This window comes from Sylvia atricapilla, chromosome 2 (assembly GCF_009819655.1).
Source record: "Sylvia atricapilla isolate bSylAtr1 chromosome 2, bSylAtr1.pri, whole genome shotgun sequence".
NCBI classification, from domain to species: domain Eukaryota; kingdom Metazoa; phylum Chordata; class Aves; order Passeriformes; family Sylviidae; genus Sylvia; species Sylvia atricapilla.
This window is the reverse complement of record NC_089141.1, coordinates 43,201,990-43,218,405: the sequence shown is the minus strand read 5'-3', so window position 1 is coordinate 43,218,405 and position 16,416 is coordinate 43,201,990. Positions and strand designations below refer to the sequence as shown.

General features: G+C 44.4%; 1 protein-coding gene across 1 annotated transcript in view; it reads left to right on the top strand.

The window, feature by feature from the left end:
• Nucleotides 1-15,400: 15,400 nt before the first annotated feature.
• The window catches only part of LATS2 (large tumor suppressor kinase 2), a 44,727-nt gene continuing 43,711 nt past the window's right edge, over nucleotides 15,401-16,416 (top strand). The window contains exon 1 of the mRNA XM_066313049.1: nucleotides 15,401-15,987. Within this exon, the coding sequence (XP_066169146.1) occupies nucleotides 15,649-15,987 (339 nt within the window). The 5' untranslated portion in view covers nucleotides 15,401-15,648. The remainder of the gene's footprint in view (nucleotides 15,988-16,416) is intronic.

The following is a 16,416-nucleotide window of genomic DNA, read 5'->3' as shown; positions in this document are numbered from 1 at the left end:
CAACAGTAGCAGATAAAGGAAGGGCAACAGATGTTATCTACCTGGACTTGTGCAAGACACTGGACATTGTCCCATATGACATCCTTATTTCTAAAATGGAGACATGGACTTGATGGGCAGACAACTTAATGGATTGGAAATTGGCTGGATGGTCACACTCATAGAGTTGTGGTCAACAGCTTAATGTCCAAAGGGAGACAAATGACAAGTGGCATTCCTCAGGGATTGGTGACTGGTGCTGTTTAACAGCTTTGTCAGTGATGTGGCATAGAGTGCACCCTCAGCAAGTTTGCCAGTGACACCAAGTTGTGTAGTGCGATTGACATGCTGGAGGGAAGGGATGTTATCCAGAGAAACCTTGACAGGAGGGTCAATGTGAACTGCATGAAGTTCAAAAAGGCCAAGTGAAAAGGTCCTGCACCTGCGTCAGGGCAATCCCAAGCACAAACGCAGGCTGGATGGAGAGTGGATTGAGAGCAGCACTGAGCAGAAGGACTTAGGGATGCTAGTTAGGACAAGCAGCTGGGTGTGTTTTAGCAATGTGCACTCATAGCCCAGAAAGCCAACTGCGTCCTGAGCTGCATCCAAAGCAATGTGGGCAGCAGGGTGAGGGGAGGGATTCTGCCCCTCTGCTCTGCTGTTGTGAGACCCCACCTGCAGTGCTGCATCCAGCTCTGGGGTCCCCAACGTAACAATGGAGTGGGTCCATTGGAGGACCATGAAGAAGATGATCAGAGTGCTGTAGCACCTCTCCTATGAACACAGCTTGTGAAAGTTGGGATTGTTCAGCCTGGAGAAGAAAAGACTCTGGAGAGATCTTAGAGCAGGCTTCCAGTACCTGAATGGGGCCACATGAAAGCTGGAGAGACTTTTTATAAAGGCATGTAATGACAGGACAATGGGGAGTAGCTTTAAGCTGACAGAGGACAAGTTTATATCAGATATTAGGAAGAAATTCTTCCCTGTGAGAGTGGTGAGACACTGCCACGGGTTGCTCAGAGAAGCTGTGGATGCTCCATCCCTGGAAGTGTTAAAGGCCAGGTTGGATGAGGCTTGGGGCAACGTGGTCTAGTGGAAGGAAGATGTCCCTATCTCAATGGCAGAGGGTTGGAATTAGATAATCTCTAAGGTCCCTTGCAAACCATTCTATGATTCTATGATTTGTAATCATGGGGATAGAAAAACAAGGGCCACTTGAGTTGTTTTGCATGCTGTCATGAGATCCTACTTTAAAACAATTGGTTGTGACTTCTGTGTTTCTATTCATTTTGATTAACAGTATAACAGTATTCCTATTCATTTATCACATTCCAAGATTTAAAGAAAACTTTACTCGTTTAAGTTACAGATTCATTATAACCAAAATCTGTATTTTAATTATTTGCAAATCACATATTATCCAACCTACAGTTTACTGACTGATGATGAATAAAAGCTACCCCCTAACATTCAGAGCCTTTCTTCTTTAATCTTGGAGTTTTTATGAGCTCTAGCAGAGCTAAGGTAAGGTAGAGCAGAGTCTGAAAGAAAGTAGCTAGAAAATTGAAAGCATGTTTAGGACTGCTGTGATGCTTTTTAGACGTGGAACTTTGTATTCCTGAAGTGAGCTAAAAGCAGTGGCTGGTGTGGGATGTTAATTCAGAATAGATGTGGGTTGAAAGACTGTGTAGAAGACTAGGAGACACGCGGTGATAATGATAGTCATCAAACAGGAACGCGTGGTGAAGCTTTTTTGGAGGGGAAACTCTTTCGGTTTCTATGCTGTTTTCATGATTATTATTCTGTGATGATACTCTAGTAAAGCATTATGGAGAGCTGAGGATTTTTTAGTCTCCTGCTGTGGTGGATTGACCCTGACTGGATGCCTGGTACCCACCAAAGCCACTTTTATTGCTCCCCTTCTCGGCTGGACAGGGGAAAGAAAATACAACAAAAAGCTCACGGGTTGACTTAAGGACAGAGAGACAAAGGACTCATGATTACAATCATGGGCAAAACAGACTCAAATGGGGAAAATTAATTTATTATCAATCAAATCAGAGTAGTATAATAAGAAATGAAAACATTCTTAAAATACCTTTCTCCCACCTCTCCCTTCCTGAATTCACTCCTGAATTCTCCACCCTCTCCCCCACAGTGGTTCAGGGGGACAAGGAATGGGGGCTGCAGTCAGTTCATCACGTGTCTCTGCTGCTTCTTCCTCCTCAGTAGGAGGCTTGTCACACTTCTCCCCTGCTCCAGTGTGGGGTTCCTCCCACAAGAGACAATTCTCCATGAACTATTTCAACATCAGCCCTTCCCACGGGCTGCAGCTCTTCACTGACTTCTCCAACATGGGTCCCCCATGGTGTCACAAGTCCTGTCAGCAAACCTACTCCAGCATGGGCTCCTCTCTCCACAGATTCACCAGTCCTGCCAGGAGCCTGCCTCCAGCATGGGCTTCCCATTGGGTCACAGCCTCCTTCAGGCATTCCCCCTGTTCTGGTCTGGGCTTTTGCATGGCTTCAGGTGAATCTCTGCCCCTATCCAGGGGCACAGCTGCCTCACCATAGTCTGCACCAGAGGCCGCAGAGGACCCTCAGCTCTGGTGCCTGGAGCACCTCCTGCCCCTGCTTCACTGAACTGCATGTCTGCAGTGTTGCTGTTCTCACGTTTTCTCACTCTCCCTGGCTGCTGCTGTACAGCTTTTTCCCACCCCATTTCAAGTCAGTTATCCCAGAGGCATTACTGATGTCCCTGATGGGCTCAGCCTTGGCCAGCAGTGGATGGGTCCGTCTTGGAGCTGGCTGGCATTGGCTCTGTTGGACCTAGGGGCAGCTTCTGGAAACTTCTCAGAGAAGCAACCGCTGTAGTCCCCCACCACCAAAACTTTGCCATGCATACCCAATAGACCTACACAGGGGTCCTCTTAGAATTTTCCCCAACTTTTTAGGTGCTGTAATCCTGAACCCAATTTCTATAATACTTTCTCTTTTATATGGCTATATGGCACATCTGGATGACAAGTCTTAACATGCAGTTTTATGTTTCTATTGCCAAGGCTGTGTGGTACTTAATCCCCATCTTTCCATCTTGCTTATGATTATACCAATGGGTCAGGCCAAGTTATTTTATTCGTGCAAGTCACTCACCTCACAGACAATAGCAAATACTTCTCTCGGTTTTCTGGTATCATTCTTTGCTGATAAAGCTCTGTAAACAAGTGCAAAGCACACAGGATTTTGACTCCCAGAGTACACAGAGGTGTGACTGTAGTTTTTCCTCTACTCAGTGCCATTCTTTCTCCCCCAAGAAAATATGCGAGGTTTGTTGACTGGAACTTCTTATGCTGCTTTGAGATGCCTTGCCAAGTTGTATGTTATCCCACTTCCTTCCTGCAGGCAATCCAAATAAATCCAAATAGCGGAGGCTTCCACTGGAGCCCTGCCCCTCACAACAGCACCACGCAACGGCTCAGCTCTCAGGCCCTTTCTTTCAGCACAAGAAATGTGGTGGCTCAGTGCTGGGCTCAGTAGGAGCTCTGAGAGCCTGCCACTTCTGAGGGCAGACCTTGAACAGCAGAGTTCTGCAACCCCACTGTGCCAAGCCCAGGAGATGCCGTGAGCCAGCGGCACCACTGGGCAGCTCTGCGCCGTCTGCAGATGTGGCAGGTCTGCCGATGTAAGGCCAGATCCATTGGCACAGGCACTGTGAAAAGCCCGTTTACTTAGGAAAATGAGATGAAGCAATAGGCTTACAGCACCACTGGAAAATTACTGTGTCAAAGAGAGGCTAAGCAGTGAGGATCTGAATTTCTGCAGAGTAACTAGGGCAAGACCTAAGTCTTACAGGTTTGCCTTAGAGCTTTGTATCTGGGCAATAGCCTGGAACCGAGAAATTGGACATCCTCTCTGATTCCTTGTTTTTTTCATCCTTTTGTAATTTTGTTTCTTTTTTAGTGACAGTATGATCTAGTTGTTGATCATTATTTGGTAGATGAGGATTCTGGTCGTGGCTTTGCTGCTGAATTGCTGTGTTTCTTGTGAATGTTCATGCAGCCTAGCCTTGCTTCTCTCTTCAACTCCTCTGTCCATCTTATCTGCAGAGTTGTAATCTCTGCTCTGAAGAGGTGGTCCCTTATTATGGGTTTGGGGGTTTTTGGTAGCAATTGCAGCCTTCTGGTACAGCATCACATATAACAAGATTAGCTGATATTTTCCCTATGCCTCCCTGGAATGTTCTCGTTTAGTAGCTGTTCCACACATGTGATTGCCTTGCATCAGCATGGTTTTATTGCTGTTTTTCTAATTTATGGTTACTTCTGTCACCTACACCTCTCACTCTTTGATGCATATGCAGGCTTTTTAAAAATAGAGGTAGAAATAAGTTTTTCTAAGTTTTTCTACATCTGCCTCTGTTTGCCTGTTTCCACTGAAGTCTTATTCAGTGTATTTGGAGTATTTGAATGCACATAGTTCAACCTCTTACAGTTCAGCTTCCATGTTTTATATCGACTCACTCCTTTTTCCTTGTGCATTACTGATGTCAGCCTGCAATATGTCTAGTTCCCTGCTTCTGTTCTGTGTCTTTTTCTTATCCATGTACTTCCTTACCCATCTGTACTATTATTTTAATTGTCTTTGAATGCACATTAATAGTGCTTCTTAACATATGCCACTGCTGCTTTTTCTATTCCATTCCTTCCTTTACTCTGTTCCATGTCCAGTTTCTCTCAGCATTTAATCAGTTCAAATTCATTACTGTTATTTTTTTCCCTTTAGAGCTGACTTAGTCATAATAACAAGGCTTACAGGGAAAGATCCAAGTCTTGTTCAAAGATCTGATCCAAGGCTAATTAACATGGTCACTATTTTTTTATAATCTTCCTGTTATATTTCCCTTCTTTTACAGACTCTGTCAGATCCAGCAACATCTCAGAAGAGGAATGGTTTCCTCTGAGACCCACATGTAGTCCAAACCACATATCATGCTGGGAACCCAAAATGCATTCAACTGATATCTAATCTGACACTTCCTTGTCCTTTTCTCAAGTACCATTTTTCCTTGTAAGGCTTTTCATAAGGCTGCCTATTAAATGTGCTAACTAGTGACTCCATTCAAGCCTTTAGCTGGGAGAACCATTTCTATGTCTGTAAGGTGAGATGGTTATAATCCGTCTAGTGTTATCTTCCAAGGACACTGGACTGCCAGCCCTCATTACTGAACTCCTTTGTTAACATACTTATTCTCTCTAGCCATACCTATTTGTCCTTTCTTAGGACAAGAAGGATTTTGATACGTTTCTAAAAATGGTACACCTTAGGGCTTCCTGAGATGGTTTTGGTTTTTTGCTCTGGGAAGGGCTAGGAGTAATTGTGGTAAAATGCCTGTGACTCAGTCTGGTTTGCAAGCAAATGAACATAGGCTCCTAACTAACCCTGAGAATGTGAGCAGTGTGCATTTTCTGCTGTGACTACTATATTTTGTCTCCCTCTTGACAATTATCCATCAGATTTCTCTGGTGAGGTGTCTAGAAGGTGCGTTCCTAGTGCTGCTTTTGGGGAATGTGGCATTTAGCTTTAGTGACCAGGTGTTAATTGCAAGCAAGTAACTAACTGAAAATACCCATTTTCAGTAAAGTTTCCTTCACTGCTATTTTAGGCTTCATATGAGTAAATTGCAGTCTGTCACATGAGTAATTTTTGTCTCATATTCCAGGGTCTTAATCTAACAGGATCAGATCTTTAAACAAGACTTAGATCTTTCCCTGTGTATGAGTTACTCACGGATAGAGCTGCACAGGGCTTTAATATCCGGCCTTCTAAATAGGTAGAGTAAATGATCAGAGAAATGAGCACAGCTTTCTTTTAAGTTAATGCAGCATTCTGATGCTGGGCTTTGAGACATCAGTTTAACATAATGATAGGTCACAGAAAGAGCTATTCATCCAGAGATTTCTTAACCTTTTCAAAACATGGGAATTACCCCTCTTTCCTTACAGGCAGGGAAGTTCAGGTGGAGAAGTGTAACAGCTTGCTGTCAGTACCAAAAGGGACAGGGAGTGGAAAAAAGCTGATTTATGTTATGTTTGGCTCTACAAACCTGGCTACCACCCCTTCACCCAGACCAACATGAAACTTTCAGTGGTGTGTCAGCCTTCTGAAGCTTTGCATGTTCTCTCACAATTGCAAAATGCCCTTTTACTGGTGTGTGTGTGCATGGGGCACTCCACAGGCTATACATGTGGCTAATTCCTCCCCTTGTGCTCTGGTGCTGCTTTTGCATGCCGTGCTCCTTCAGGAGTTTCCTAGTCCCAAATCCTTAACTCTGTACCAGTTGCTCTGGAAATTCAAAAGTGCCTCGTTTGTTCACTCAGGATAGGGGTTCCTCACAACTCCTTCATTTTTTTTTTCCCCCACACAGACATTTTGGGGAACTACCCTTGTCCTCACGAGTTCCAAAGTCGCTCATTTTCTGCAGCAAGCCAAGGGCTTTGAATATCCATGTGTTCCTCCCACACCTTTTCCTTCTGTCTGGGATGTGAATCATTCAGAGCATGTGGCAGGAAGGACAAAGCTGTGGTGGGGGTATTGTGCTGGGAGATGCTGCTGTGCCAGGCTTTCAATGAAAAGATAATTGCAGGCTAGGCTGATGGTTGCTGGATGCCCAGACCTGTTACCAGGGCTTCACATGTCCTGCATTACCCTTCTCTTTTTTTCTCCAGGATCAGAAGGGCACTGCCTAAAAACTAAAATTTCTGGATTGGGTAGTTGTCTTGTTCAAAAGCCATCTGCATTGCATCTGAACAAAGTGATGCCATCAAGCTGATTGCAGGGACTTGAACACTTCAACAATTAATTTCCAAATGGAGGGTGTAACTGGTTTAGCAGTTCAGTTCCAAATGGACAGCACAACTGGCTCACACTGGTGAAATTCCACATGAAGTCCCGACATTCCTACAGTCCTCTTGGGCTCTGCTGGGCTCCAGCTTCAGTCAATGATTGATACAAAGCCTGGGGCTGGGAGCAGAGTACATAGGAAGGTGGATCCCTGTGAAATTCAGAGTTTTGAACCTTTTGGACCTGTGAGTCCTGTAAAGGCAGTCTGAGCTTCCAGAATGCCTTACCCAGTTTACCAGTCTGTGTGCAAGCTGAGGCAATTTCCTGGTTAGATTTGTCCTATTTCACTACTTTGTGCTGAAATAAAATAAATTTCTGAAACACCAGGTCTCACATTCACTGCATCTTTGCCACTCCAAAAGAGTGCTGTGATAGATCCCATAGGCATAATTCTAAGGGGAAAAAAAAGCATACCTAAACCATACTTAGAATTTGGTTAGAGTTTATTTTTTTCACGTGCTTAATTACTGAAGCACTGAGCCTGACTTTGACCACCAAAAATTCAATTTTGCATCAGAGTTAAACATGTATATTATATTCACATATAAGTTATATTGTCTGTACTGTGCTGGAGAGCTCAGAACTGCTGCTTCAAACAGGTTTTGCATTGGTGATTTGGGAAGAATGATTCCCCAGTATCACTATGCAAAGAAAATCAATGTGTTGAAACAAGAACATTTCAGTGACGTTGTAAAGTCTTTTCTCCTTGCACATTGTTCATGTTACATTACACTGGTTTGTTCTAAATATGTCACTGTTATTCTAAAGAGGATGACACTGTCAGTAAATTCCTTGTGTATGTATGATCATACAAACATGTTCACATGTTCACTATTATTTCACATGTGCACGCTCCTCTTTTTGAAAAAAGCTAGCAGAGAACTAGGCACTGATGATGATATTCCTGCTTTACTTTTCTTTTTCAAGTCTTCTTGATGGTTTTAAGCTTTTATTGGTGATTAGTACTGTGTAAAGAAAAAGTTCATCCACACACACCATAATTATTTGGTTGTTAGGAGTATTTTTAGCAGCAGGATTTGGTAATTTGTTCCAAATACAATAGTTTAGAAAGAGACACTGTGGCCCAGCAAACAGTGAAACAAGAGTGCAAGGAGATTAGGCAACACACAGCATCAGATGTCAGGATGGAGCTGCACAGGGCTCCCACCTCCCTCATTGTTGCAGGTGGGAGGAAGGAGAAAGAATATGAAATAGTGGATCTGTGGTCCTTCCCACTTGCCCACATGGCAAGACAGCTGCTTGGGCAAGTCAGCAGGTGAGTGCTGTAATCACCACAGACACAGCAGCGTCACTCACTGAAGCAGATCCATGAATAAACACAATGACCCTTACTCATGGCCGGTTAATTTCACATAGTCTAGTTCACAAGTCTGGGAACAGATTTGCTGCTCCACACAGCCCAAATTGTATTGTTCTTCTTATGGAACATCTTTCCTTCTGGAGGTGCCTTACTGGGGAGAAGATATCTGGGAAGAAAGACTAGACAGTAATTTCCAAAGAGACAACTTTCATAGTAATCTCCAAAAACCTTACAAAGATCAAATAATGTTTTAACCGAGTTGTATAATCAACCTAGCTGATTTCAATTTCCCTAGTATTTCTGAGGAACACGATTTCCGTTAGTTTGGGTTTCTAAAAGGGTAAAAGCAGAAACAGTCTACAGAATATCTACATCTGTGGTACATCAGCTGAATATGGGCACTTTCTAGAGGATGGATGCAACCCATCTCACCTGTACTTGCTGCTCTGCTGGTGGGAATTCTATCCCGGGAACTCTGTGCAAATGCATGAAATTCAGAAAGTGCAGCTGGCTGGAACCAGGAAGCAAGATAGTGCAGCTGAGTCACATTCCCAGATGGATCAGAATGCAATAGGAAAACAAACAATTCCAAAGGAGAAAAGTAAATTAAAAGATCTCTTTTACCCAGATTTAGGAAAGTGGTTAACAAGCAAATCTTACAAAAGAGTATTATAGCACAGAGTAAGCAATTTTTATCTTGATGCTGTTCCTTTAAACCAGCCTGAACTTTGTTGGGAAAAGGTTTCAAGCCATTGAGCAATGTCTGGTTTGGGCAATCATGTTGCTATGCTTCATCGGATAAGCACAGCAGTAATTCAGAAAATGAAGCCATGCTGCATCTGTCATATCATTTAAAATTTACTTCAGTTTTGCAGGTATTTGAAGATTGCAAAATGACCCACATTTTCCTGCAATGTTCTGCCAACACTGGAATCTGGTCTGAACCTAATGGATTTCTTTATCTTTAGCTTTCCAGAGTGACAGGCTTCTCTTTGCCCCCTACCCTGCCCTACAACATATTCCAGTCAATGACACTATTGAAATTCTGACAGCAATTTATATGCAGTAACTGACTGCCTTCATATGAGACGCTAAACAATTTCTATGCACCAGGCTGCATTTTTCTCATGTAATGCAGCACTCTATTCTCCTCCCAAACCAGCACTTTTATAAGCACTATCTTTTAATAAGCATTATTAATGTATAGGCACTATTGACAGTTTTGCATGGAAGACACTGAAAAAATAGTTTATGGTAAGCAAGCTCAGAGAAATATCCTGAGATAGGACTGCCCATGAGTATATTACTTACAAAAATAGTCTCCCTGGCTTGGAAAAGGCTGTAAATATAGCTCCCATCCTGGAAAGACTGTTATGCACAGACTTCTCTTTATACATGCTTGCAGTCCAGTGGAAGACACTGGGGCTCGTCACATGATTAAACGTGTCTTAACAGTTTGCAAGACTGACATTTTCCCTGCTAAACAGACCAATCCTCTAATGTGCAAAGGGATTTTAAGAATTTTGAAGAATTTCAGGACTGCAGGCTTCTTCCATATTAATGATCCAAAGATATATGCCTATATATAAGAAAGTTTACTTTCCTATGGTTTTTACTCTGTATTAATACCCCCTGGTTATGACTACCATGTGTATCTGTCATGCTGGGGGTCAGAGCCAGGCTCACAGATGTAAACATTACTGTATTTGGGAGTGCGGGGATTATTTCTCAATGTGAATTGTGTTTATTGAAGACCAGAGAGATATCTAAAATCATATTATTCCTGCTTTCATGAAAAACAGGTTCATAGGGGTACCTTATCACTCTCTAAAACTACCTGAAAGGAGGTTTAGTAAGATGTAGGTCTGTCTCTTCTCCCAGGTAACAAGCAGCAGGACAAGATGAAATGGCCTCAAGTAGTGCCAGGGGAGGTTTAGATTTGCATCTTAGGAAAGATATCTTTTCTGAAAGGGTGGTTGGGCATTGGAACAGGCTGTCCAGGGAAGTGGTGAGGTTGCTACTCCTGAAAGTGTTCAAAAGGTACATGGATGCGGCACTTGGGCATATGGTTTAGTGGTGAACATGTTGGTGCTGGGTTGATGGTTGGACTCGATCTCAGAGATCTTTTACAGTCTTAGTGAGTCTATGAATCTGCTTCCAGGTGCCTCCATCCATAATAACGTCAAATATGAACTTATATCCAAATATCCTTTGCAGCTTGGTTCTGCATTTTTGTTCCAGATGTGAATTCCCCGTCTGTCTTCTGATACCTTATAGCTACCTCGTCTCCTCACCATTACAAAATTACATGAAAAACAAGTAATCCCCTTCAGAAAAGCCCCCAAGCAAACCAGAAAGCAAAAGGAAGCTCCAAGTAGGCTTTGATAGAGCTGCCACTTTGTGTGCATCAGCACAGACCTTTTAATTTAAATGAGTTTGGAACATGGGGTGAGTGAAAGAGCACTTCCAAGGCACTTATCTTGCCCAGAGAAGCTGTGGATGCCTCTTCCCTGGAAGTGTCCAAGGCCAGGTTGGATGGGCTCTAAGCAACCTGGTTTAGTGGAAGATGCCCTCCATGAGCAGGGGGTTGAGACCAGAAGGTCCCTTCCAGCCCAAGCCATTCCATGATTCTACCCCAGCCCATTTCGCCTCAAAAAGTGGAGGCAGTGCCACCCGTCTCCGGTCAGAGCCCAGCGAAGCGTTGCTGTGACGCGGAGTGGCTTTTGTGAGGGGAAAAGGAGTCACTTCTCGCTGCACGTAATCCCACGGGCGGGCGCCCCGAGGGGCCGGCGGGCGGAGGGCAGGCGGTCCCCCCACCGCAGTCCCGGAGGGTGCTCCAGCCCTTCCCGGCCCTTCCCGCCCTGGAAGCCCCTCCCCCCGCTGGAATGCGCCGGGAGGGGAGTGGAATGACGCGGGCGCCGCGGGGTCACGTGGCGCGAATGGAATGCCAACAATGTAGCGAATGTCCCGACTGCGCCCCGCACTCGGCGCCCGGGACGGCCAAGGGGGAAGATGGAGAGCGGCCCGCGCCGCCGCGGCCGCCGCCGCCGCTGAGCCGAGCCGCGCCGAGCCCCGGAGGGCGAGCGGCGGCGCCGGGCGCCCCGGGGAGGTGAGCGGAGCGGGCGCGGGGGGCGCGGGCTCCCCCTCAGCCCCGGGCGGGAGCGCTCCCCATCCCCCAAAACTGCTCTCCGCCGAAGGGAAAGTCCTGTGGGGAAGCGGGGGGTGCAGGGCAGCGGAGATGGGTCGGTCCTCGAAGCGGGAGCGAGCGTCCCGTTTGTGAGTCTCCCCCGTGGGGGCAGCCTGGGCGCCCTGCCCGCACCCTCCGACATTTTCCGGACGCTCGTGTGACAGCGCAGCGCAGCCCAGCCCCGGCGGAGCGGGGTCGGGGTCCGCCTGTCCGAGGCCTCTGCCCCAGCTGGCCGGAGGTGCTAATAAATGGCCGGAGTTTATTTTGGGAGCGTTCTGCCCACGAAAGGAGCGGAGGAGGAAGGGGCTCCCGGCGGCGCGGGGTGGGGGCGGCCCGCGGGGCAGAGCCTGCGGGGCGGGGGGCGAGGGCCCCGGGAGCCGGCCGGGGGCACCGGAGCCGCGGGCTCCCGTCTGTTCCCAGTCAGCTGAAGGTCACTGCCGAAACCCTCCCCGCCGCCTCGTGAGCGGAGTGCGTGTTGAAATACCCCTTTCCCCGGGAAAGGCACTCGCCAAATGACGCAAAAGGGGCTCGTTTGGAGTGTCCGGGCTTGCGGTCAGTCGCTGCCGGGCTGCTGTGGAGGGGGAAGGTGAGCTGTTTTCCCACAGCCCTGCCTGGGGCCGGCAGCGGGACACGGGCACAGAGTCACTTTTGGACAGTTCTGTGAGCAGGAGGAGAGGCGGAATCGTTTTAGGGAAAATGCCCTCTTCAATTTTCTTCACTTACACTTAAAAAGAGAAGCACAGTTTGTATCATTATAAAATTCCTAAGACGCTTCCCCCCGCATCATAGCCCTCCAGTACAAAGTGAGCAGTCCCTGCTTCCATGAATCTGTGTTCCAAAAAAGCCCCCAACGCTGAGATACCTTTAAATTGAGAGAGGGAAAGGAGTTGTAGCAGCTTCTTAAGACGTTACTCCTTCCTGTACTGCAGTGATTTCTAGTTCAGCCCACTCCAGTGCCTGCACAGTACAGGGAAACAGCTCACCAGCTCGGGTGAGTTTTAGTTTCTTGCCTTGTGTCCCAGCTCCGCAGAGCCACCAGCACACGCAGCCTGCTAGTGAATGAGGAAACAGGAGAGTGAATAGATAGTGCTGCTGGGACAGCAGACATCAGCATACAGTTTCAGTGTGTCATTGTTTGGTTGTTAACAGATTTGCTGTTGGTATATCTCAACAAAAAATTACAGTTAATCAAAAAATTGTTTAACTTGATGTAATTAAAGTAACGGTGCACCTGCTTGAAGTGTTGCGTCTTCAGGATAATGGACAAGCTTCTAATTAGTACAGAACATGTAACATTTTGGAAAAGACCTTAAGACTGTTTCATCAGAATGGCTCACAACTCAAAAATAATTTCTTCTGATGGCAGGAAGGCTATTGATACATTCATGCTGCAGGCAGGGTGCAGATTAGAGGGATTTGAAGTTATCCAAATCCAGATGTACAGTTAGAAATGCTTGGACAGAATGAGACACACTATGTATCTTTTAAAACATAAAACCATTTTATTTTTTCTTCTGAAAAATGAGAATCACAGGAAGATACAAAAAAGCCAGCAGTTTGTCTTTCCTTGTAATATTTACTGTTCTTTTTTTTTTTTTCTTATCTTACATATTTAGTTAAAAAAAAACCCTGCAAAATATGAAACAGGTTTGCAGTTAGCTCCAGTACTTACTGCTGTTGCTGCTCCATCCATACTGTCAAAACGACCAACATTTCTTTCTGGTTTAAGCAGTGTTGTAAATGTAAGCTGAGGAAGTTGCCAGCTGGCTTGACCCAGCATTATTAGACTCGAGCTTAGGCTAAAGGTCACAGAAGTTCTTTATGTGAAGCATGTGTGGAAGTGGGAAAGCAGTCTTTTGCTGCAAAAAGGTGGGGGGCTTGCAAGCTTTCCCCGTGTGTCCCAGGCCTGAGGATTGGCACAGGGACGGAAAAGGAAGAACAACCCAGAGGCCTAAACTGAGCCATATGGTGCCTGCTGCTGTCAGGAAAAGAAAGACAATTTTAGACCAATTAATTACTCTGTATCTTCTAAGCGCTAGCTAGTTATGATGTTATCCAAAGAAGGCTGCAATACTATTGTGTTTTAATTTTTACCAAGTCTGTGTATTATCTTTTGCTACATTCTGTCCAAGTAAAAAAACAACCTGTTCTTGAGATCCTGCAATTGCTTTTGTCTTCACTTGGGACAATGAGAGCTTGATCTGTTACTGACCAAAAGCTGGTTTGTGGAAACATCAAAATCTGGATGAACAGCTTTAGCACTTCCCTTGAAACCATTGGCAAACATCACTGTCACTTCTCTGTGAGTTAGTGTTGCAGGGTATTCATCGAGAGTACCGAATGGAGGAGCTCAAGCCCTCAAACACGTTATAGGTGGTGGTTTTAGTTAATGGAGCATTTAAGTTCTAACAAAAAACATTGACTTGAGTTAATCTCAAGTGATTGATCTGTGTTCCTGCATTTCAGACTGGTGAACCATCATGGAAGAGTCTGGGGTCTGACTGCACTCTTGCATTTCAGACCTTGGTTGTAGAGGAAAGCTTGAAGTGGACTCTGTCCTGATGAGGAAGTGGTGGTGGGCTTCAGAGGTGAATGTCTCCAGATTCTGATGGGCTTCACAGCAGTAAGCTGTTTGCTTGGCAGCGAGAAGTGATGGCAAATGCATGGAAATGGTTGATTTTTAGGGAAAAGCAATCACAACAAAGAGTTTTAGTATGAGTATGGGAAAATAAAGAACAATACTTCCCAGAGAAACCCTTTTCAGTGATAAATGTCCTATGATCAAAAGTAAAGCACCTTAGAAAAAAAAAATCCAGTTAACTTCTGAGTGAAGCACCTTTAAAAAAGTCCAATTAACTTCTGAGTGCTGGTGAGAAACATACACTGTGTTACCATCCTCTGTATTTGCAATTTGGAAACAGCTGAATGAAATTCTTCCCTTACCAGCAAGGTGGCTGGAGCACCGTTCAGAAGTCACTTTTCAAGTGCAAATGGCAGCAGAAGAAGCCAACTTGCATAACCTGCATCAAGTAGCTAGGTTGCATTTCTGATTAGGCTGGCTTTCTAATCCTGTTCCAAATGCACCATTATTTCATGTTTGTATTACGGTGATGCATAAAGATTTAGTTAAGGTAGGATTCTTCTTGTAACTCTGTGCTGCATGGAGATCACAAGTTGTACAGTAGCTCAGCTGTGCTGCATGGGTGTTCTCTGCTGCGTGTCAGAAGGGCTGACTCGCAGCAGAGAGCATAAAGCTGTCTCTTCTTTTTCTGTGTTGGGATGCTGTATGATCTGGCTCTTCATCTTCTGCTCTTACTGTGGAGCTCCATTTACCTCTCTTTTCTCTTTCTTCCCTATAAGGCACAGGTAATGAAATATCATATACCCTTTCCTCTCTTCTTTTTTTTTTTTTTTCCTCCCCTCTTCCTTCCAGTTCTGGTGAGAACTGTTACCTTCAGGCTTTGCTAAGTTATTCACGTGGAAAGGCACGTTCTTTCTGTTACTCAGTTTGTTATTGAAATACTAGAGGTTACTATGGTTAGAGTCATCAATATTTCCATTATAAGTCTTTTTCATAGAAACTGAAACTGTGCTCAGCTAGTGTAAAACAAACAAAATCTTAAGTGGGGGAAAAACATTTCATGAGCATACTCTTCCCTAATTATGAAATAGGATAGGCTTGTCCAGAATTTAGTTATGCAATTGCATAGGAAACTTGCCACAATTAGGGACTGTAAAATTCTTGAATTAGTTTTTTTAAACCTTAGTTTTTAGGAGTTTTATTTTAATTTATTTTGAAAACTAAACTTAAAAGAAAAATGAGTTATTTATTGGTTATGTTGAGAAGGCCTTCAAAAATCCTGTTGAAAACAAATAGAGTGAAAATCATTAAAGGGTATCCAACTGTGACAGCTTAAGAGGTTAAACTGATTAATTTTCACGTGATTAATTGTCATGCTGTCTCTTCAGAGGCATTTACAATATCAACTTAATTGAATGTATTTTTTATTTTTCTTTTGTTTCAGACATTGTCGGTCTGCAAAATGATGATTCCACAGATTTTTATTTCCCGTAGGAAACGTGAAGATTGTGAGCTGAAGTAAAACATTGGCAGAAATCTCTTAAGAATTTTGCCTTTTCTTCTTCTCTTTGAAGGATTATGTTTACAATAAATTGATACCATCAAGTGACACATTTTTGAAATAATTTAAAAGAAACAAAGAATAAAGCTGTATTTATGCTCAGAGAAAACTGGATCAACAATGAGGCCAAAGACTTTTCCTGCTACGACATATTCTGGAAACAGCAGACAAAGGTTGCAAGAGATTCGAGAAGGTTTAAAGCAGCCATCCAAATCTTCAGGTCAGGGACTGCCCATTGGAGCAGGCAGTGAAACGTCTCTGGACCCTAAGATTTTAGTAGGGAAGGATGCTGCAAGGCAGCAGCAGATGAGACAAACACCTAAGTTTGGGCCATATCAGAAAGCTCTGCGAGAAATCAGATATTCTCTGCTGCCCTTTGCTAATGAATCAAGCACCACAGCAGCTGTGGAAGTCAACAGGCAAATGCTCCAGGAGCTGGTGAATGCAGGTTGTGATCAGGTAGGTGTGAGTTGGGAGGGGGGGATTGGCACTGCTGTCAAAACAAGTTTATACTCTGGGCTGAAGACAGGATTTTGATGGTGGCTGTCAAAGTCATGGAAATGCACTGATTCTTCTGGCAGTCGTATTGCTGTATGAGCAGCAGAGTAAATGGACTTACTGGGGACAGATGTGCGTAATGTGGGGTTCATTTATGTTAAAGACAGTCATGGTGACCTCTAGGATTTTTCTATTATTTCCCCAGTTGATACAGGAGACTGAATAGGGTAGCTTGTCTTTTTTTTTTTTTTTTTTTTTTTTTTTTTAATCTTTCTCCTTTTTTCTTTTTTGTTTCTTCATTTTCCCTGCAATGCTTAGTAACAAGCCTTAGTTGTCAGTAGTAGGATGGAATTTTGTCTAGCACATCTAAGCCTAGCTCACTGTCAGAAA